This window comes from Schistosoma mansoni (assembly GCF_000237925.1).
Source record: "Schistosoma mansoni, WGS project CABG00000000 data, supercontig 0201, strain Puerto Rico, whole genome shotgun sequence".
Lineage (NCBI taxonomy): Eukaryota > Metazoa > Platyhelminthes > Trematoda > Strigeidida > Schistosomatidae > Schistosoma > Schistosoma mansoni.
In genome coordinates, this window is record NW_017386075.1 from 328,640 (window position 1) to 352,296 (window position 23,657).

General features: G+C 37.1%; 1 protein-coding gene and 1 non-coding gene across 2 annotated transcripts in view; both read left to right on the forward strand.

Annotated features, from left to right (window-relative positions):
* Smp_127640 (hypothetical protein) overlaps window positions 1-23,657 on the forward strand; it is a gene marked incomplete at both ends in the record, with an annotated part of 58,844 nt that overhangs the window by 2,053 nt on the left and 33,134 nt on the right. The window contains 3 exons of the mRNA XM_018793565.1: window positions 6,066-6,176; window positions 11,367-11,666; window positions 22,560-22,788. Coding sequence (XP_018647141.1) covers window positions 6,066-6,176; window positions 11,367-11,666; window positions 22,560-22,788 — 640 coding nt within the window. The remainder of the gene's footprint in view (window positions 1-6,065; window positions 6,177-11,366; window positions 11,667-22,559; window positions 22,789-23,657) is intronic.
* On the forward strand, window positions 3,059-3,125 carry Smp_tRNA_00500_Gln_TTG.1.1. Its single transcript has one exon. It is a non-coding gene (tRNA).

Below are 23,657 nucleotides of genomic sequence, written 5' to 3' on the forward strand. Positions count from 1 at the left end.
CTGAGCATACAAACTTTGTCACTGAAGATCCATATATTCTAACAGCAGTCGTCCTACTTGTATCAATATGTTATCTACAACTTTACTTCATCCAAAGTAATGTTTCTTGATTTCACTTTACGTACAGGGTTTGATGGCCGCAAAATAAACCGATTTAAGATACGGAAGCTAAGTATTAGCTTTTATTAACATGAAGTTTAAATTCTATCAAACCTTACTTTCATAGTTGTTTGGCTTTTTTTGTACTGCATGAGGTCCTAATAAAGTATATTTAACTGCCTGGAATGCTTTCAGTAGAACTGTATTGGTTTCATGTCGGCGTAAGAATAGTACCATGTAGTTAGAGAAATTATCATCCTCGCTTGATGCTATTTAGCACATAATTTTCGTATCATGTGGCTCTGTTAGTAGTACTGTAGACGTTGAAAATGCGATCAGTGCATACAGTTGAAAAGCTCGTAAAAACATGGCTCATTCTTTTTGTACCACTTTTACTAAAGAATAGACTTATTATATTCTTCCGCAACAGTCAGCTATAAATATTACAAAGGAGTAATGTTTTGTCTCTTGTTTTCATACAATTCTTATATCGTTCGACATATTGCAATTAAAAACAGACTCATTTACATGGTGACTTAAGTCTGCTACCCCTCTTAAGGCATAGAGCAATAAACAGAGAAAGAAGTTGATGCATAGCTATAAATCCTATCCAACTAATTGTTCGATAGTGATTCGTAGTTCTGTAACTTGGTTAGCACAAAGATGATCCCTAGGAAGCCATTTTACCGATCACAAAGTGGGGCGTCTATTTATTATGTCATTTGGTTTCGCAACACTCAGTTGAAAACTTTGTCTAATACTGCTTAGTAGTGTGGTTCTTATGTGGTTCTCACACTTAATAATGTTTCCTCTCTTCAATATTCTTCTTTCCACCTTGTCGGTACCTGTTCCTCCGGTAAAATTGTTCTGAAGAGAACATGGGGCATCTTCTCAGTTACTCTTATGTCTTATTAGTTCCTTAGCTGGTATGCTGTCTGGTCCTACTGCTTTGCCATAATTGTTTTACGTGAAGGCTGTGCTAGTTCTTTCAATTGTTTGTATGGTAACATGTATACGAAAGCCTGTATATGCTGCCTCGATATCTGGTAGGTTTACCGGAGAGGGGCCCTTTAAAGTACTCTACTGTCTGTTTCTCTGCTCTTAGATCTCAGTGATTGGTTTGCCTTGCCTGTTGCTGACTGAACACTCTAGTTTTCCATATTTTCCAGCTAGCTTCCGCGTTATGTCATATGTTCGCCTCATATTTCCTTCTCTTTCAGCTTTTTTCGCCGTCATTTATAGGTCTTTCACGTATTTCCACTCATCATCTCGAATGCTCATTTTCACCCCTTTGATTGTTTTGTGTATTCGATCTGTCCCTTGATTTTATCTACATTTGTTCGGCTATTTTTGATTGCTGTCTTCTTGTCCTCTCTTTACTGAATCTTACCCAAGCCACCTATAGAGATCCACTATATATATATATATATATATATATATATATATAGTAGGTAAATATACGAACACATAAACGGGCAAATACATGTATAGGAAGAACTTACATGAAAGGAGACATAGGTAAGTGATTGTATTTAATTTAATTTATCAGCATCGGGTTGAGTTCTTTCATAAAAAAGGTGTGTAACAATATCGAAAATCGGATGATCTCTTATCACAACAGTTCAAAAAAATGATAGAGATGATGAATAGAGTTAGTCATCAAGAAACCACTGAATTAAATTTTATTCTCGTAGTCACTCTCCAGTCAGGATTCCCTGCAGTTTCAAAGAAACTAATGCGTCATATGGGATTCGACCTTCTGCCATGCATGTTCACAGTTTAAGACGTTATCTTTAATCTGTTCTGCATCGACTGAATTATTATAAGGCTACCTTGACGTAGTGGTCGGGCTTGCCTATCTTGATGAACCAATCGAGCTATACTGCCTGAAACAATCGTTCATCAAGGTCCTACCATGCCAGACAGGTCGGTTGAAGGGTGCTAAGACTAAAAGCAGCAATCTCTAGGTCCGAAGGCGAAGTCGTACTGATGACTGTACAGAGGTGTGACGGCAGTAAGGTGTTTCCTTCAGGCAACCAGCATTGCAGCGATGCTGTCTTACCACAAAGAAGGGTGGGGTTAGGAAAGGTCGACCCTAAAAATGCACACCTCGCCTTATCCCACGGATTTCCGTCTCCGGCGGTAAGGTCCTTGGAAAAACGGAGCTAACACGTCAAAAATCCCCCACAAAAAGGCCGTGCGTGACCGTCCTCAAGCAGTTGTCCCTTGGGCACTGCGGTCACGCTCCTAGGTCGTTAAGACCAACACTAATCCAACTTCTTTTTCAGGTCCCTCAAGAAATACCCTTTCACGGTGTGGGCAGCCGGGAAGTGATATTAGCCCTCATATCCGTAACTGTACACGAGACCAAGTTGACTGGCATATTTAGATTGATTGACTGATTGATAATGATGACCATTTTCAAACAATACTCCCTGAGATTAAAATAAAAGGCTTTACGATCATAATGTTTCATTTAAATCTTTTAATTGGAAATATAGTTTAAACAAAATACATTCAATATTCATTTCTATTCACTCTTCTCTCTGGTATCAATCTTACATTATTGAAATAGACATTTGCTGATACTACCGATACTACTGATTAGTTATTGATTACTGACAACCATTTTATACGATTCACTCCTAAATAGAAAGTATATTAAACGTTGAGTTTTATGATCAGGATCTTATCCTTAGATAAATTGTCTTTTCTTTCGAAACAAACAAAGAAATAGAGAGAGAGAATGGGATGAACCTTGTACTTGTTTCCATTTGTAATGGTGCATCTCTGCATGAGTTCATCTTTATTACAGTATAAATCTTATGCATTATTTCAATTATTTCAATTAGAGACTGACCAGTTGCAGTAGTAAAATATCAATGGAAAGATTCAAACAAAACAATACTAAGTGAATTTTAACTTTACCCCATTGCACAAGCAAGTGGCTATTAGGACTCAGTGGCCAAGTGGATAACGCGATGGCGTTTGAAGCGAAAGGTACTGGGTTCGAGTCCCAGAGTGAACATCAACTCTGAGATACAGGTACATCCAGCTGACGAGTTCCAAATAGAACGAAATGCGCGTCATACTGGATTCCACTGCTAGCCACTATCCATCTTTGCTTAAAATACTTATGAATTAAGGCTATATCTAGGCAATACGCACAGTATGCACATATGCCAATTAGAGACTGACCAGTTGTAGTCCTAAAAACATCAATGGAAAGATTCAAACAAACAATACTAAGTGAATTTATGTATATGATAGTTTATTTTGAGAAGAAAATTGTAAACAGATCTAGAGTTGATCATTCATACATTACAAAGTGAAATATGTACTATCATTGTACTGGAAATGACTGTATAAAAGAACAAAAGCTAATATTCCTAGAATACTGTCATGTAAATTTCATCTATACAAGAAATTTGTTAGATGGATTTATTGACTATTTTAGAATGTTTTCATAGTTGAAATCATGAGTCAATTGAAACTAGACCACCATGGTAAACCTGGAAGCACTGGACGGGCGTTTCGTCCTATTATGGGGCTCCTCAGCAGAATGAAAATTACAAATGTTGTCTAATAGATAAGAGTGTGACTGTAGAGGGTTTATGGAGGTTGTTGAAACTTATAGTCTACATTGATGAATGATCTTAGTTAGGTAACCACTAGATAGCTACTTTGTCCTAGTATGAGACTTCTTCCCAGTGCGCATACACAATCTCATTCAGGAACAAATCAAGTAACTAGTCAAGTTCAGCTGTACCGGAGAGACTATAATTGATAGACGAACCGATCAGATTTAAGATAGCATGTCTTGGATTTTGATGAGAAATTCATTCATCTATTTGACCGAATAGTACTTTGGTATTATAGCTGATGTCGGTTTGTGAATAAAACATGAAGTCTAATTCTTAGTTCTAACGTCCGACTTTAAATCCTAATTCCTCAAATTAATCTGTAACCCTAGTTTAACCTTAGTAAGTGGGTAAACATTCTCAAGATCATTTTAGTGTTTATCAAAGGTCATCTACAAATTATGGTCTCACCATTTAAATTATTGAATCTTAAATCAGAAGTTTAAAGGTTAGGCGTCACGAGACCTAAAGGTTCAATATTCAATTCGCGATGGTGTTGTAGATGCGTACTGACTGTAGCTCACATGCTAGAACTAAACAACTTGTCAACGCTTCCTAGTTTTCATTGGTTGTGTAACTAAGGTCAATCTGCTGTCTGAAATAGTTAACACGTTGGTTAAAACAAGAAGTGGAATTATTTGGGAAAATTGTTTAGGAGATAATGGTTTGTTCATTTCTAATGAAACATTAATAATGTAAACCGTAGACTGAAGTATATGTTATGTACGTTTTTTATCTAGAATACCACAGAACACATCATTTCCTTTATGTCTGAAAACGATGAAAAGCCAACCGTCTGAATTGCTCAGCAGTAGTACCATTGCTGACAATGACGTTTGGTGATACGGGTTCAAATCCAACTTCGCACACCATCTCAAGATTTTCAGATACAAGTTGTTGACAAGTCCAAACTAGCACGAAATATACGTCCAGAGGATCCCACTAATTGACCAAAACCATCATGTAGGCTCAAAATATGGTACATAAACTTTCAAGTCGCTTAAATTAATAGCTACACTGAAAATTTGTCGATAGAATCCAATCAGTAATAAGAGGACTAAAGAACCATAAATTTGGTTCCTTCGTAGTCATGATGTCGTTATATATGTATATATTGATCTAAATGTACTAATTATATATAAAATCTTAGAACATGATACAACTCTTCAAACGAGTTAATTTTACGTGAACAAATATTTATAATTTCACAGTTTTAATCTCGAACTGACCTTAGCTAGACTACCATTGAAAGTATGGGAGCACTGAACGACCGTTTAGTTCTTATATGAGACTCTCAACAGTGAGCATCCACGACCTTATAACCAGGAATTAAAATTGGGATTTTCGGCCTCGCACGCAAACACCACATATAATGGATGAAAATTACGCGATATTGTGAATTGATTGAGGTTAAACATTAACACCATTGGATCTCGGGTCAGTGGTCCGAGAGTTAGGCGTTTGCACGCAAGACTAAAGGTCCTGGGTTCGAGTCCCAAATGTGGAGTCATGGATGTACACTGTTAGAGAGTCCCATACTTAAACAAAACGGTTATTCGGTACTTCCAGATTTAAAATGGTAGTCTAACTAAAATTAATTCGTGATTTAATACATAAAAATTCTGCAAGCTCCATGAATCCCAGTATACTTACTTACTTAATTACGCCTGTTACTCCCAATGGAGTATAGGCCACCGACCAGCATTCTCCAACTCAGTCTGTCCTGGACCTTCTTTTCTAGTTCTATCCAGTTTTTGTTCATTCTTCTCATGTCTTTCACATCCTCTAAAGCTTCTCCGTCAAGTGTAATTCGATTGGTGCATGTTATATTGTATCGGAGAGTCTTGCTTTTCCCTTTGTGTATGATGAGACTTACTGGTTCTGAGTCTGCTGCCGCACTGGTTGTTTTCCCCTGCATTTGTTGTTGCGTGTGTGATAGAAGAGCCAGATCATCTGCGAAGTCTAAATCGTCCAGCTGCATTCTAGCTGTTCACTGTATCCCGTGCTTCCCTCCCCCAGATGTTGACATCTTCATGATCCAGTCGATTACCAGGAGAAAGAGAAAGGGTGAGAGTAAGCAACTTTGCCTAACACCGGTCTTAACCTCGAATGAGTAGGTGAGTTGTCCTACATGGACGATTCAGCAGTTTAATCCATCATAGGAATTCCGTATGATATTGACTATCTTCTCAGGCAAGCCGTGGTGTCGAAGAAGCCTCCATAGTGTTGTCATGAATCCCAGTATAATGAATATATATTTTTAATCTGATATAAAATACCTTTACTTCTGTTGAAATCCGTCTAATTTTCTTATATTTTTTGTAGGAAGAACGTCAGCAACGTTCAGAAGAAGCGATACTATCTAAGTTAATAATCAAAAGTCCAAGATCATTAGAGAAATTAGAAATTTTAGAAACACATGACCCAGATAAAATGGTAATTATGATTAAGATTAAATAAAGTAATTCAATATGTACGATATACAAATTTATCCCCCCCTTTTTGTAGTATAACATAGTAGTTATCTGACCTAACTGTAAAAAAAATGGGTAATAGTATACTTTAAGAACGAGATTAAAACAATCGCGACAAATTTCACTTACTTACTTACTTACTCACTCGCTTACTTACTTGCTCACTCGCTTACTTACCTACTTACTTACTTACTTACTTTACTTTACTTACTTACTTACTCACTCGCTTACTTACTTACCTACTTACTTACTTACTTACTTTACTTTACTTACTTACTTACTCGCTTACTTACTTACTCACTCGCTTACTTACCTACTTACTTACTTACTCACTTACTTACTTACTTACCTACTCACTTACTCACTCACTTACTTACTTACTTTACTTACTTATATACAAATTTATCCCGCTTTTTGTAGTATAACATAGTAGTTATCTGACCTAACTGTAAAAAAATGGGTAAAAGTATATTTTAGGAACTAGATTAAAACAATCGCGACAAATTTCCAACCAGTTTTTAGCTGATCAGAAAAAAGCTTATATAAATGGTTAGTTCGTGGAAAAGAGAACAACAGTATTGCAAGTGTGAATGGATTTTCCTTTATCGATAAGTCTATTGTTTTCTTCTCCAGCTTACTATGCCTGTAAATAAAAAAAAAGACAATAACATATAAACTCATCCTTATGGATACAGATTGTCCATATTCCTGAACCCTTAAAAGGACCGAAACGGATTTTTAAGTCACCACATTGGCGAAACTGTGGAAGAGGTGGAAACATTCACATACCTGGTGAGCATCATTGATAAACAAGGAGGATCGGATGCAGATGTAAAGGCGAGGATTGACTAAGCAAGATCCGCATTCCTACAGTTGAAGAACATATGGAACTCCAAACAACTGTCAACTAATTTCAAAGTGAGAATCTTCAATACGAACGTCAAGACAGTCCTACTGTACGGAGCTGAAACATGGAGAACTACTACATCCATCGTCAAGAAGGTGCAGGTATTTATAAGCAGTTGTCTACGCAAAATACTCAACATTCATTGGCCGGATACTATCAGCAACAGAGCTTTATGGGAAAGGACAAACCAGCTTCCAGCTGAAAAGGAAATTAGGAAAAGATGTTAGAAGTGGATCGGATATACATTGAGGAAGTCATTAAACTGCATCACGAGGCAATCCCTAACTTGGAATCCGGAAGGGAAGCGAAAAAAAGGAAGGCCAAAGAACACATTACGCCGTGAAATAGAAGCGGATATGAGAAGGATGAATGTTGACTGGAAAGAACTGGAAAGGAAGGCCCAGGACAGAGTTGGATGGAGAATGCTGGTGAGCGGCCTATGCTCCTCGACAAAGGGTAACAGGCGTAAGTAAATAAGCATCATTTGTACTTTATGAAAGGAAAAATCAACTTTCTGTCATCATTTTAAGCATTCTGAGCAGTATGCAAAGGTAGTTGTACTGCTCGTTCCGCATAATATTTGAATTTAGCTAGGCTAGCCTAGAAGTCGAGTTCTTGGTTCTGGTTAGCTCATCCTTTACAGTGTCCCTTACATTGTTCAAATATACTATATGAAATATAACAGTGAGTAACAGATCGATATATCTTAGGTTTTAATTATTTTGTTAAGTTATTGGTATAGAGAATTTTGGGGACTGTTGAGCTTTGTAATTTTGTATCACCAGTTGACTTCAGTTAGAGAAATATTGATGAAACAGAATGTACTGGACATCTTTTTTGTACTAGTACATGATTCTCTATCAGTACACACCCACAAATACACCTAAAGTCAAACCTATGACTTCAGGCTTTGTGGACTCAGGCTGTTAAGATAGTATACAGTGATTTAAATTTCTGAAGGGGTTGAAGTTAGACATTAACACCGTTGGAAGCCGGCCAGCTCAGTGATCTATCGGTTAAGTGCTCTGGCGCGAGACTGGTAGGTCCTGGGTTCGAATCTCGCGGGTGCGGGATTGTGAATGCGCACTGCTGAGGAGTCCCATAATAGGAAGAAACGGCCATCAAATGCTTCCAGGTTTTTCATGGTGGTCTAGCTTCAATTGACTCATGATTTCAACTATGAAGATTTACATTTCTGCCTTGAATCGGTCCGCCATAAACTGTGGAGTTTAAGTGTTTTTTTTGAACGACCAACAACTAGGAATATAGTGAGCAATGACTATGCTTAACAGTGCTAAGTTAAATGAAGTTAATTTTTAAAAACTTAAAGTTGGATAGTGACTAGCAATGAAATCTGGTACTCATGTTTCGTTCTGTTCGGAACTCATAGGCCAAATATACCTGCGTCAGTGGATAAAAGATTGGGCATTTGAATCGATAGGTACCAGGGTTGGGTTTCTGTGTGAATGTTAATTCTGATATGCGTGTGAATCCTGCTGATGAATCCTGAATAAGACGAAACGCATTTCCTGATTTTCATTGCTATCCACTAGCCAACTTCAGTAAACACTCTTGACTAAATGGCAATATCAAAGCACTTCGATGAGAATGAACATATATTAGTAGAAACTGACCCACTACGATCCTTGATATCAACACTGAGGAAGTACAGGCCATTACAAGTAGGATTTTTATCTACAAATCTGTAGCATACCTATATATTGTGAAGACATCGGGATTAAAAAATGATATCCTATATTTTCTCTAAATATATTTACACGACAATGTATGCTATGTAGCAGAAAAGGAATTTAGTCTTCAAGGTACTTCTACCCGAAGTTTGTGCTGATGATGTCGTTCAGAAGGACGATGAAAGCTCCACGACCAAACCATCTAGCTCAGAGAACAAAACTCCATTAAAATCACCTACCTGAGCTACAAATCTTTTCCACCATTTCAAGGAACTGCATTTCTACTGATCTCCTCAATAGAATAGTACAACCAAGCCAATTATGTCAACTTCATATATCTTATTAGTCACGCTCTCATCAGAACTGATTAATATCATTCATTAGGATGTAGAAACTAAACAGATCATTTATAAAAAAAGGTGACTGAAAGCTTAGATTGTGTAATCATTTAATCTTTGTATAGGATATTGAGCCGGCGACCATACCACGTTGAAACCACCGGCTCTCGTCCGATCACCGCAGTTAAGCAACGTTGAGCCCGGTCAGCACTTGCATGGGTTATAGGATATTGAGAAACAGATCGGAATTCGATTCTTTCTGAGAAGATCAATTTACTGAAATATTCAAGTTCACCTTTTTAATGTAAGCCAGTAAACATGAAACTCTAGTTCATTTCGCCTTTCGTCAGCTATATTTGAATCATTCAATGTTTGAACCATAAGTAAGGATTCTTGTTCTGGGTGATCCGATCTATTTTTTTCTAGAAATATCACCTTTAATTACTCGGTGAATATAAATAGCGTTTAGTATAGAATACTTCAACCGATTTTATTAGTCTGTTGGCTTTGAGTTACACTTTTTCGGGGTGAGAATTGGCTATACTATACTCAGGTACTGAAAACCATCAAAATAAACCGAGTGGCGTTTAAACCTGAAAGTTAAATGTTGAACCAGTTATCTACTGCTCCGGTCTTATTAGAGGTATTTAACGAAACCTAATAATTAAGATAGTCAGTCAGTCACAACGTAGAACTTCGTACGTACGTACGTACATCAGTTCGAGTTGCCATACCACATTACCACAGAGATGCAGTTGTCGATTCAAATCCCATAGTGGTAGAAGTAGTAAGAATATAAGCAATAATGTGAAAGATTAGGGTTTGAAGATGTTATTGAAGGAGTATAATCCAGTGAAATAAATTTGGAAGGAGAAAAAATACAGAGACATGAATAATTCAGAAGATTAGAATTTGGGAGAACACAAAGAGTGGATGCACTTTCGTCATTGCAAACGATTTTTACCCATGTCATTCAAGGTCTCTAACCATCGATTGATATCATCTCGCGAATCCCAACCAGGTAGTCTACACCTACCAACATGGCTCAGTCCAATTGTCAATGACTTTATGGATTTGTGCCACGTTTTGGTCTGACCACCCCTAGCTTTCTTCCAACCTACTCCTACACCATGAAACATTGCACGTCGGGGCAGTCGGTGGTTGGTCATACGTAATACGTCTCCCAGCCATTTCAACTGATGAAGTTTCACTACTTCATCAATCGATTTCCCATCCTTACGTAGTACCCGTTTCCTAGGCCAAGAGAACGGCCGAGTTTAGTGGAGATCTTTTTTTTATCTAAATTTCGTTTTCATTATAAACTAATACCAGTTGGAAAAGAACCAAACTCAAACCATCGGGGATGAATATTGGTTAATTATTTTGTTCCTATTTAGAAATCTAGGCTCACTAGTGATTCATTTCAATAAATGGAGTCGTAAAATTCTCATGAATACCTTCTACCAGTTAAGATACCCAATGAAACAACAGATATCACTCATAACATAAAATGTTCATCCTTAGACAATTGCGAATGAACTAAATGTGATATAATTATACTCTCTGTGTGTGACTTCAGAGTTCGATTCCTTATATAACGTCACTACTTCTCATTAATGATAACTTTCAAACTAGTACCAACTCACTGTTCAATACTCCTTTAGTTAAATTCAATCTAATCACAAAAATAATCTTAGCATTATGGTATCCTTATTTTCACAACCAATTAGAGTTAGGGGCGGCTAAACCAAAACGTGGCATCAGACAGAGCTTGAAGTCACTAACTTCTAGTCTGAGCCATGTTGGTAGATGCATACTACCGGGTTAGGGTCCGCATGGCTATCGTAATCAATGGTTGGAGACTCTAGTTGACATGGTTCAGAATCGATCACAATGGCGTAGGTGTATACACTCTTTATCTTCCCTATAAACCTTGAGATTAAAATTGCTTCATATCTGTCTTCCTTCCTCTACTATATCCTTATATACAACCTTTCTTTTATATACCACCACCACTAAATTAACTACTTCTATGAATCCGGTATTCATCTTGTTGTGGTATGGCAACTTGAACCGATGCATATATGTGCCTGGTCCTACATTGTAGCTGACTGACTGATTGACTAAGATTACTTCCGCCTGTTACTCCCAGTGGAGCATAGGCCGCCCATCAGCTAACTATTATTTATTTACATTTTTTTTTACCTTATTTTCAGAACAATCAAAATAAACAACAAAATATAAACAAGAAAAATCAAATAAAAAGAAAATATTCACAAAAGAATAAACAAACCATTATGTCATTATTACCTTATTCACAATCTCCTTACCGTAAACCAAAATCTTCATTACATAGATCCTCAAGTTGTTCAAATAAGAAAGTATACAATGAACAAACGGTACCTTCTACTAAACATTCAAGACATTATAATCAATCCAATGAAAGAGATATTCAAGAGCCGAAGAATAATACTCATAATGTTTCAATGCAAATGGATCATGATACTACTAAACAGGTTAGAAAAACAAGGAAGATGCCAAGTCAATATAGACAATTACCTCAGATTGAAATAAAACAAGTATGTACATATAGTTTAAATGTTTAAATTCAACTTAGTATTGTTTGTTTGAATCTTCCCATTGATGTTTAGGACTGCAACCGGTCAGTCTCTTATCGACCATATGTGCATCCTGTGCGTATTGCCTCGATATAGCCTTAATTCATAAGCATTATAAGCAAAGATGGCTAGTGGCTAGCAGTGGAATCCAGGACACAAGTTTCGTCCTATTTGGGACTTGTCAGCTGGATGTACCTGCATCTCAGAGTTGATGTTCACTCTGGGACTCGAATCCAGTACCTTTCGCTTCAAACGCCATCGCGTTATCCACTTAGCTACTGAGTCTTGATATCGTTAATGTTGTTCAGTTAAATTATTTATCATGTTTGAAACCTCAAAGGATTATCTGACTTGAAATCATGAACTGATCTTAGATCATTATTGAAAAGCTAGAAGCATTGATTAGCCATCTCGTTCTAGTATAGAACTCCTCATTTGTGTGCATCCACGATCTCGTAAGTGAAAGTCGAACTCAGGATGTTTTGTCTAGCACGCAAACGCGTAACCAGTAGATCACTAGCCTGACATTCAACGATGTCAATGTCTAATTGATTGATATCATCTATTTGTTCAGATATAAGCAAAGAGTCACGTGTTCACAGCAAGTCTATACCTAATCTTTTCTGCTACCATTGATACTATTAATACTTCTACTACATCAATGCTTATCTTGAGAATTTCATTTTGTTGTGGAGACTTGGTGTAGGAACTTGATTCAATGCAAATGCCTTCAAGGTTCTAGTCTGTTTATGACTGAATGTTGATAAAAATTACATTGTACACACTTCTTAGTCAAAATACTTCTATGATAATAAATAGTGAAAAAATTGTAGGGTTTCTCCATTGTGCTATCATAACCAACTTGTCTAAAAATTTGATATTCCATAACACCAATTTCATTTATGTCATGAGTATACTTCGTGTGTATATCTTATCTTACCTCCGGTAATCTAATCACAAATAAGGCCTATTAGAACGAACCAACTATCACGAAAATTAGCTTTATGTCTTCTTATTGATTACTTCCAACCATCCCAAAATAAGTCGTTTAAGTATGTTTGGTTCAATCTTATGATTTGGGTTAATTATGATCCAAGTAGCTGTTGGAGATATGAGGTTGGTTATTACTTGCCGGTTGCCTACACCGTGTAAGGGTCCTTCTAGAGGTACCTGAAAAAGAAAATCGGGTTAGACTTGGTCTTAGCTACCTGAGGACGTGATTGTAGTGCCTAAGAGACAACTGCTTGAGGCAGGTCACACACGACCCTTTTGTGGGTAATTTTTGTGTTAGCTCCGTACTAGTTGAGACCTTACCGACAAAAACGGAAATTCGTGGGATAAGGCCAGGTGTTCATTTTTAGAGTCGACCTTTTCTAACCCCACCCCTCCTTGTAGGAAGGCAGCACCGCTGTAGTGCTGGTTTTCTGAAGGAAACACTTTACTGCTGTCACATCTCTGTACAACCAGAAGTGTGACTTCGCCAATGGACCTTGGATTTGTTGCTTTTAGTCTTACAGCTTTACAACCGATCTGCCGGACATGGTAGGACTTTGAGGAACGATTGTTCCAGCCAGTATAGTTTGATTTGTTCATCACGATAGGTAAGCCCAACCACCACGTCAAGGCAACAGCAATGGTCAGGTTAATTTAGTTTAACTGAATTGGTTTTGTGAAAATTGATTTGATTTGTATATTGTACTGTTCACTACCTACAAGAATGTGTACCACCTTTTGTTAAGAAGTTAATTCGGTAGTTGATGAAATTCGTTGCTTGATATAAATAAAAATAATGATCGTTATATTGAAATAATATAGTGAATAACTATTATACTAGCTTTCTAATATTTGTATCTAACCATAAATTTATACCGTTTGTACTTATGTATTCTGAGTACTTTTTCAACCTTTCAACGACCTTAAAGTTTACTATCAATTATTGTCTCACACTGTCTAAATTTCGAAAAGTTTGAAGATTAGTATATATATATATATATACCATAGGGGAGATTCGCGAAGATTGTAGAACTTTTATAGTTTAAATGACGAAGTAATTTTCGTTAGACTACCATTAAAAGTATGGAAGCATTGGATGCTTGTTTCATTTTAATACGGGACTCCTCAACAGTGCACATCTATGATGCTGCATCCGGGACTTGAACTCAGGATCTTTAGTCTCTCATTTAAACACTTGGACTCTAGATCCCTGACCCTTGGTCCACTGGTGTTAATGTCTTATGTCAATCAATTCACGGTATTGCGCAACCTTCATTCACTTCATGTGGAGGATAACTGTTACACATATAACATGGTTAGACTTCATTGGCTCATTGGTGACTAACTTCAAAATGCAATTCTTGGAGTTCGAATGAGAATCTGTGACTAAAAGGTATTCAATCATGTCGGGTGTGGAATAGTTATCCATCCTAGGAAATAGATGAGGATTGTTCATTATCGTCAACTGATTGAGACCCATAATAGGACGAAGCAGCAACCCAGTGCTTCCAGGCTTTCATTGGTGGTCTAGCTAAAATCAGTTCTTGATATCAGTCAGTCACAACGTAGAACTTCGTATGTACGTATATCAGTTGGAGTTGCCATACCACATTACCACAGAGATGCAGTTGTCAATTCAAATCTATAGTGTTAGGAGTAGTAAGAATATAAGCAATAATGTGAAAGATTAGGGTTTGAAGTTGTTATTCAAGAAGTATAATCCAATGAAATAAATTTGGAAAGAGAAAAAAGATAGAGACATAAAGAATCCAGAAGATTAGAATTTGGCAAAACACAAAGAGTGGATGCGCCTTCGCCATTGCAAACGATTTTTACCCATGTCATTCAAGGTCTCTAACCATCGATTGCTATCATCTCTCGGATCCCAACCAGATAGTCTACACCTACCAACATGGCTCAGTCCAATTGTCAGTGACTCCATGGATTTGTGCCACGTTTTGGTTTGGCCGCCCCTAGCTTTCTTACAGCTTACTCATACACCATAAAACATCGCTGCTTCTAGTCTTACCGCTCTTCAACTGACCTGTCTGGCATGGTAGGACCCTGAGGAACGATTGTCCCAGCCAGTATAGCTCGATTGGTTCATCACGGTAGGCAAGCCCGACCACCACGTTAAGGTAGCAGTAACGGTCTGAAGTTCTTGATATAAACTGTGTGGAAATATTTTTACATCAAAATTATTGTTACATAAAATATTATTGAATGCTATTGTTTGACAATTTGACTGAAACACATGAAGGATACATATCTATGTTTATGAATGAGTTTATGTACATATTCCATTCCCCTAGACAATACAGTTTCCAGAAGAGTGTAGACTAGTATCAAACTCAGGCAACTGCCAAGCACGACAGTGAACAACTTAGTAAATCAGCCAATATTTACTGAATGTAGCACTTCGATCTTAATACATTTGTAAATTCTGTTCAAAATGAGTTATTGATAACTGAATAACCGGTGTAAATCAATCGATGCTATTCCAAATCTGATCATGAATAAGTATGTTATAATCCAGCGGTAATTTCATACATCTCGACGAACATTGTTAACTGGTTTAGAACTACGTCAACCAAACCTAGTTTTGATATCAATCTATGAAGTCGTGACTGTTGCAGTGACCCATTATTAGTAGGTGAATACTACTTGATTATAGTCAGTGGATTTATCATGAACAAAAGTTGGAGACATCATATAGAGAGATGGGGACAATCGAATGTATTAAAGCACAAATTACAGACTATCACACTAAATTCTGATAGGTACTATACAGTGAACGCTTAATTTGCAAAATAACAATCCATTGTCTCAATCTTCATCGTTCATTCTGTACATATCAATCCATCTTCTCTAATTCTATTGTTCATGCATTTTCCTACCAATTGCGCTTCATTTTAGTTCTTTCCTTATTGGTCTTCTGCCAAAATACATTCTATGCCTGACCATCACCATATACTACTTATGTGGATATAAGTAGGAACATTTAATCCTAAGGGCTAAATAAGTATATTTCATAAGTTAAGCATATGCAATACACTCATAGTACAAAACACACTACACACCTTAGAATAAGATTAAAGTAAGGATGATGTAGTGAGATTATGATTTATGGACGAACCAATCAGATTTAAGATAACAAATCTTGGATTTTAACATGAAATTCATTCATTCACTTGGCAGAATAACATTTTAACATTAAAGCTGATATCAATTCGTGACGAATACCCTAACTCTAATACTTAACCCTAATGTCCAACTGCAAATCCTAATTCCTTACACTAATTTACAACCCTTATTTAACCTTAATAAGAAGATGGATTGTATCAGGGTCACTTTGGCGTCACTTAAATAATAATATAATAATACACTGAGAATCAGATATTTAATCTCTTTCATACACTATTTCTATTTTACCATATACTCTTACTAATTCAGTATGATTTATTGATTTGAAGTTGTTTTCCGTTTGATTTCGTTTAATAAAATTGTTTTAACTTAGAAAAGTAGGCTGAAAAACACCATTATACATTAAACCTTGTTACTAATGTTAAGGAGGAACTAGATATTTATTTTAAAGAGATGGAAATAATAAAATAATTCTGCATTTTTAATCCTCTCTAAATGAAATCACAAACATTGTTAACTATAAAAATCATCGGCAGTATGTTCCTTGATCATCATTTGAGTTCATAAACGGCCCTGGTACGGCCGAGAGTGTGGAGAGTCCGAGCTCCCTCTACAAATGCTCTCATATGGCCATAAATGGATATCTTTTAATAGTACGATCATAGTTAACATATATTAAATAGATGGATAGAGAGAGGAACCGGAAGAGAAAGAAACTATTTCAAATCAGTAATATTTTCTCACACAAAAAAAATTTTACGTGTATTATCTATTTATTTATTTAAACACATATATATTGGTACAAAGAGGAACCAGTTACATATGCGCCACACAAATCTCATTTGATTTGTGTGAGGGTTGTGATATTGTACGAGTTTTCTTAGGGGACCACACCCGGAGCCTTTGACCTAAAAGTCTGATCCACAAAGCAGTGGAGCATCGTAAGGAGATGCAGTCCCATGGTCGCCGGTGACCAACGATTGATTCATATGCCATTCGTTCCCTCAGGATACTGAAGCCCATGTACACCAATGGTTTGGAATCAGGGTTTTCCAACTCCCCTAGGTGGACTTTCCGTGTCCATCAACCCGGTTAAAGCGCCGGACATTCGGTTTTCGTCCTCTCAATTTTGTAAAGAACAATAATGCCACGAGAAGGCAATGAGTAGGACTCCCCTGACAGACGCTATATACGCGTTGCCATATGAGAGCATTTGGAGAGGGGGAGTGGACTCTCCCCACTCTCGGCCGTGCCAGGGCATTTGGGGGCATCCATTTATGACGAAAAACAACTTTCCATTCTCTTATTCTGTCTTATGAATTGAAATAATCTTGTCTAATCCTTTATGTTCATATGTAATAATTATGTTGCATACAATCTCTTTAATTATAATGCATATGTACGATTGTTATTATTACTTTTGTTATCGTCATTATTATTGGTTAGTATACACTGATCTGAATGTTTGACCCAATAATGATTACTTATTAAAACCATATTGATTTATCAGTCTGTCAGAGAGAAAACAGAATCTGCCATATATTTGTATCGATTCCATATTGCATTAAACATGTGATGTTGGCAGTATGAGGTTATGGAGATTCTCGAATTTTATTGAAATCACGAAGATATCTAAGGTAGACAATCAGTGGAAACCTGTAGGCAACAATGCTCATCCTCAAATCCACAACCTGGAATCAAACCTGAAAACTCTGATCTCACACTCAAACTCTTAACTTTTTAGACAACTGAGCTGGGATCTAATGGTGTACAGGTCCAACTTCATTCAATCTACGATGTTGCTTGATCATATATTAGTTTCAGTGGTTACCTTCGTCATACTCAATATGGTTGAACTTCACTGGTTATGGTCTCTCACTAGGACATCACTGGATCCCGGCTCAGTGGTATAGATGTTGAGCGTTCGCACGCGATACTGAAGGACTTGCGGTCGTGAAGTCGAGGATGAGCTCTCCTATGGAGTCTTATACTAGGACAAGAAGGACATCCAGTATTTTCAGATTCTTAATGGTTGTCTGACTTAAATGGACTCGTGGTTCCAACGAACTATAGTACTGTGTAACATTTCTATTGTTATTATCATCGGCTTAGTGAAAAGAAATTACGAGAACAAATCCCAGTTTACTTAGAAGCAATAGCAGAAAAGAATGAATATTGACAGTTTAGTTTGATAAAAATTCGCAGAATAAGACGTATGAGATAATTTTGAAACTCAAGATTGAAGGAAGAATCGAGTGAATGAATTTAAGGCATTGTGACCGATTCTGAGTCATTTCATCCAACGCCTTCAACTAGTGGTCACAGTAATTGTGCAGACCCTAGTCTGCATCTACCGACACAGTTCATTTTAACAGTGGATAAATTTATGGACTGATCCCATGTTTTTATTTGACCGCCCCGGGCTTTCTTCCAATCCACTCCTACATCCGAAAACACCACTCAGTCGATGAAAGTTTGCGATCTTATTTACCGCTTTGTCATCTTTGCCTGATACCTTTGTGTCCGATATACAAAACGCTTCAAGGAGTGACCCCGTCACCAAGAGGGCCATGAGCTATATCACCAACGGGTGGCCGTCTGTTAAGTTCGATGGAGACATGAAACAGCTGTACCAGCGGCGAGATTCACTGTGCATTGTAAACGACTGCGTGATGTTTGGTGAAAGAGTGGTAGTACCAGAGTCTCTTCGCCCGAAAGTGATGAAACAATTGCACATTGGTCATTCAGGCATAAAGCGTATGAAATCCATCGCCAGAAGCTATGCTTACTGGCCCCTCATGGACCAGCACATCACGGATCTAGTAAGCAAATGCGGGCAGTGTCAGCAGGCAGCGAAGAGTAATGCGAGAATACCGCCGGTTCCATGGCCTCAGCCTGAGTATCCCTGGTCCAGGATTCATGTCGACTTTGCAGGTCCAATCAACGGGATCACTTATCTAGTCGTGGTCGACGCTTTTTCAAAATGGCCGGAGATTGTACCCGTCACTAGATCGTCATCATACGCAAACAATGTTTCAAAGTCATCTATGATCAAATCCTGTCAACCCAAAAATATTGTCTACTTTTATCGATCATATTTCATACATATAAGAAAAAACAAAACAGCGTACTGGAGACGTATTCTCACCCTTTGGTTGACATCCCAACAAGCCACAAGTAGAGTTCAAAGGGCAAAATGACCTACCTAGAAAATATATTTCCTTTGTAATGATTAGCGCATGCTTTAAAGGCGGAAAAATTACGGGGGAAAGCATTATTAAACATTGTATAACCCTTGATTTATAGGTCAACTTACAAATCCAATGGAATTAAGGTGTAACTTAACAACCTCAATTCTTATTGATCAAAATGATTAACATAATGACAAGTGTTTTCATTGTCACTATAGAAATAAACATTATTCGTCGATTCACATGTATTTGCACCTAATAGTATAATATTAATATTGTAATTTTCATCATTCACTAATGATATCAACTGAAGTAACATTGAAGTTCAAGTCATACATGATATTCCACATATGGGAATTGAATCCAGAATCTTTTGTCTCTCTCATGAATGCTTAACCTTTAGATTACTGACCTGGGATCCAACGGTGTTAATTTCTGATTTCAATCAGTCCACGATGATATATGATCATCTTCCATTGTCTGTGGTAGGTAACTGTCTCACACCTTACACGGTTCAACGCTATTGGTCAAGGCCTCCCACTAGAAATTCAGGGTCGAGGATGAGCACTGCTGAGAAACCCCATACTAGGACGAGACGATCGTCCAGTACTTTCACGTTTTTAATGGTGGCCTAACTATGATGCGTTCATGATTTCAATGGGACTCAATAATCTCCACGACCCTACGCTTATAATGTATTAAACATTCAACCATTCCGGTCATTTATCCATTCATTAATTTTATGAGTGCTACTTATGAATGGGTAATGTTCACTGAAGGCTACATCTCAAGCGTCTAGAGTTATCTTCAACTATTTGCTATGAACATTTCAGTGTAGAGCAGCCCAACTTCCAGGATTAAAACACACACTAATATATTGGAAATTAGGGCTTGGAATGAAATATCTAATGGAAATTACACTAATATGCAACAGTCATCCAACTGATAAACGAAAATAAGTGGCTCAATATGTTGGGTATAACACCTATTATTTGAACATTGGATATGTATAACTTTGAGCATATCTTTCTTCCCTCTGAAAATCTGAAATAAATTAACTTTAAGCATTGAATTACATCTTCACTTGGTACTGTTTTTTTGAATCTTCCCATTGATTTTTAGGACTGCAATTGATCAGTTTCTTATTCACATATGTGCATACTGTGCATATTGCCTCGATATACCCTTAATTCACAAGCATTATAAGCAAAGATGGATAGTGGCTAGCAGTGGAATCCATGACGTTCGTTTCGTCCTATTCGGGACTCGTCAGTTGGATGTACCTGCATCGCTGAGTTTACCTTAACTCTGGGACTCGAAATCATTACCGTTCGCTTCAAACGCTGTCACGTTATCCACTTGGCCACTGAGTCCTGATAGCCACTTGCACATATGGCCAAATAAGAGACTGATCAATTGTAGTCGGAAACGTCAATGGGAAGATTCAAACAAACAATAACAAGTGAATTTAAACTTCACTCCATCGCACAAGCAAATGGCTATCAGGACTCAGTGGCTAAGTAGATAACGTGATGACATTTGGAGTGAACGGTACTGCGTTCGAGTCCCGGAGTGAATATCAACTCTGAGATGCAGGTAGATCTAGCTGACAAGTCCCAAATAGGACGAAACTTGTGTCCTGGATTCCACTGTCCATCTTTGCTAATTGAATTACATATGTTTGCATCTATTGGATTCAATATTTCTTAATCATTGTTAAAGCATGATCTTTAAGAAGAAACATTCTGTTCATCTTGAAGATATATTTGACGTTAAACATATGAGATTAGTACTTACAAACAAATCAAATCACAATATAAATCTGAAGTACAACGTTGTTTTTCAGTTCATCTAAAGTGAGTTCGAATCCTGCGAGGCGGGATCGTGGACGCGCACTGTTGAGGAGTCCCACAATAGGACGAAACGGCCGCCCAGTGCTTCCAGGTTTTCCACAGTGGTCTAGCTTCATTTGACTCATGATCTTAACCATATAAAATTATCTAAACTGAGTTAAATGCATCTAAACACATAGTAACTCATGGGTATTATAATATATCTATATCTACTAGTTGTTAATTATCTTAGTAACTATGGTATTAAGAGAATAATAAGCATTTATACATAAACGGTACGAAAGTAAAAATAGATGTCTCCAAGGGGGGGGGGCTTTATCGTGCATCAAAAATTCTAAAACAATATGTTTTATTGTTGGGAGATCCAATTTAAGTGGGTATTATTATACAAAATCTACAAAACATTAACGTTATTCTCCTATTATATACTATTTGATGAATCTACTGAATAAGTGACTAAGTAGTTTTGTTGATTTGTCTAAAAATTCGTGATATCCTCTGAATAAACTTTATTAATCAGTCATGATCATCGTAGCACTTAGAATAATTGTACATCAGTCCAGGTTGTCATAACACACCAATGAAGTGAAACTATAATTCAAAAGTTGGAGTACAGATAAAGATTAAATACTTCACAGTGGTCTAGAGGTTAAGTGTTCATGTGCCAGACCGAAGGTTCTGTGTTCGAATCTTGCGTGCGGGATGGTGGATGCGCACTGCCGTGGAGTCTCATATTAGGACGAAACGGCCCTCCAGGTTTTCAATAGTGGTCTAACATTGATTAATTCAAGTTCTCAATCAAAAACTTCATGATCCTACTTTGACCGATTTTGACTCATGTCATCCATTGTCACCAATTATCTATGAAGATTATCAGACTCAGGTCATAACTAGATAGTCTACGCCTACTAATATGGTTCATACCGACAGCCAATGACTTTATAGAATAATGTCACGTCTTGGTTTAACGGTTAGAAATAAAAAAATTGTCCAATGAAATTATTTATTCAGAAGGGGTTTTGTAGAGATTTCAGTATTTTTCATTGTTGAAATCATGAGTCAATTGAAGCTAGACCACCATGGAAAACCTGGAAACACTGGACGACCGTTTTGTCCTATTGTGGGACTTCTCAGCAGTGCGCATCCACGACCTCAACGGCCGTCCAGTGCTTCCAGGCTTTCCATAGTGGATATTGAATCATTAGTAAGTGAAATCAAAATAGAATGAATTTTACAATATGAGGTAATCTCTTATTTGTATGTCTTCAACCACTGACAAATGACAAGTCATTCTGACTGGATAATAAATAGTCCTACAAAAAAGCTAATAAGCTGTGACTGATTGAGTTCAATTATGTCGGATTTGAGAGTTTCACTTACTGAAGGTAATGAAAGCTGGTCATGCTAAACCACGTAGACATTTACACCGTTGGATGCTTGTTCAGTGATCTAGAGATTCGAAACTTTCCGTAAGGCTAAATGTCTTTGATTTGATTTCTAATGGGGTCGTGAATACTCTCCAAAGAATGAATGTATTTATTAACTCCTCTTACCAGAGTCATGATTGATCTTACTAAACATAGATTCTATACCCTTTTGTTTTCTCTTAGACTTCATGTATTGTCAAATTGATGTATCTTGGTATATCACGTACTGAAGAGTCAAAAATACAACATACAATTGATCAACAAAAGAATAAGAAAGAAGAGAAGAATTCTATGAATAATACTACTAATAATAATGATACTAATCAATCATTATCACGTTTAGTTACAGTAATTCAACAACCAAATGGTGGTAATACACATACACTTTTTAAAGGTCTACTTCAACCAGGTGGTAAGAATAATCATATATGTGTTAGATTCATTTAAACAATTTGTGATAGTATACGTGATTGCTGTTTAATGTTTTCATTTTTATGAATTTTCAACATCTGCTAGGATCACCGGGTAAGTAGTCATACTGAGGTTAGACGCAGGGTATTAGGGAATGATGGTAAATCAGTTGATGAGGTCATGAATCTTCATCAACTGAGATGGTTAGGCCACGTGTTACGTATGCCTGAACACCGATTACCACGACGCCCTATGCTGACTAGTATTGGTGATGGTTGAAAGAGAGTTAGGGGTGGTCAAACCAAAACATGGCATCAGAGCTTGAAGTCATTATCTTCTAGTCTAAGCCATGTTGGTAGATGCAAACTACTTGGTTGGGGTCCGCGTGACTGTCGTAATCAATGGTTGGAGACTCTGTGTGACATGGCTCAGAATCGAGCACAATGGCGTAGGTGTATACACTCTTTATCTTCCCTTAAACCTTGAGATTAAAATTGCTTCATATCTGTCTTCCTTTCTATACTATATCCTTATATACAACCTATCTTTTCTATATTAACACCACTAAATTAACTGATTCTATGAATTCGGTATTCATCTTGTTGTGCTAATGAGGTATGGCAACTTGGACTGATGCATATATGTGCCTGCTCCTGCGTTGTAGCTGACTGACTGAATTGTTCTTACATTTTACATAATTCGTATTACATTAAAAGCTATTCATTCCTTTGCTTTGAATTTCGTAGAAAAATCCAAGACGCGCTATTTTAAATGTGATTGGTTCATCAGTAAGGAATATTTCTATCAAAAAGATCTGTCATTGAAATATTACTACCTTAGTAAGCAAAGATGGATAGTGGCTAGCAGTGG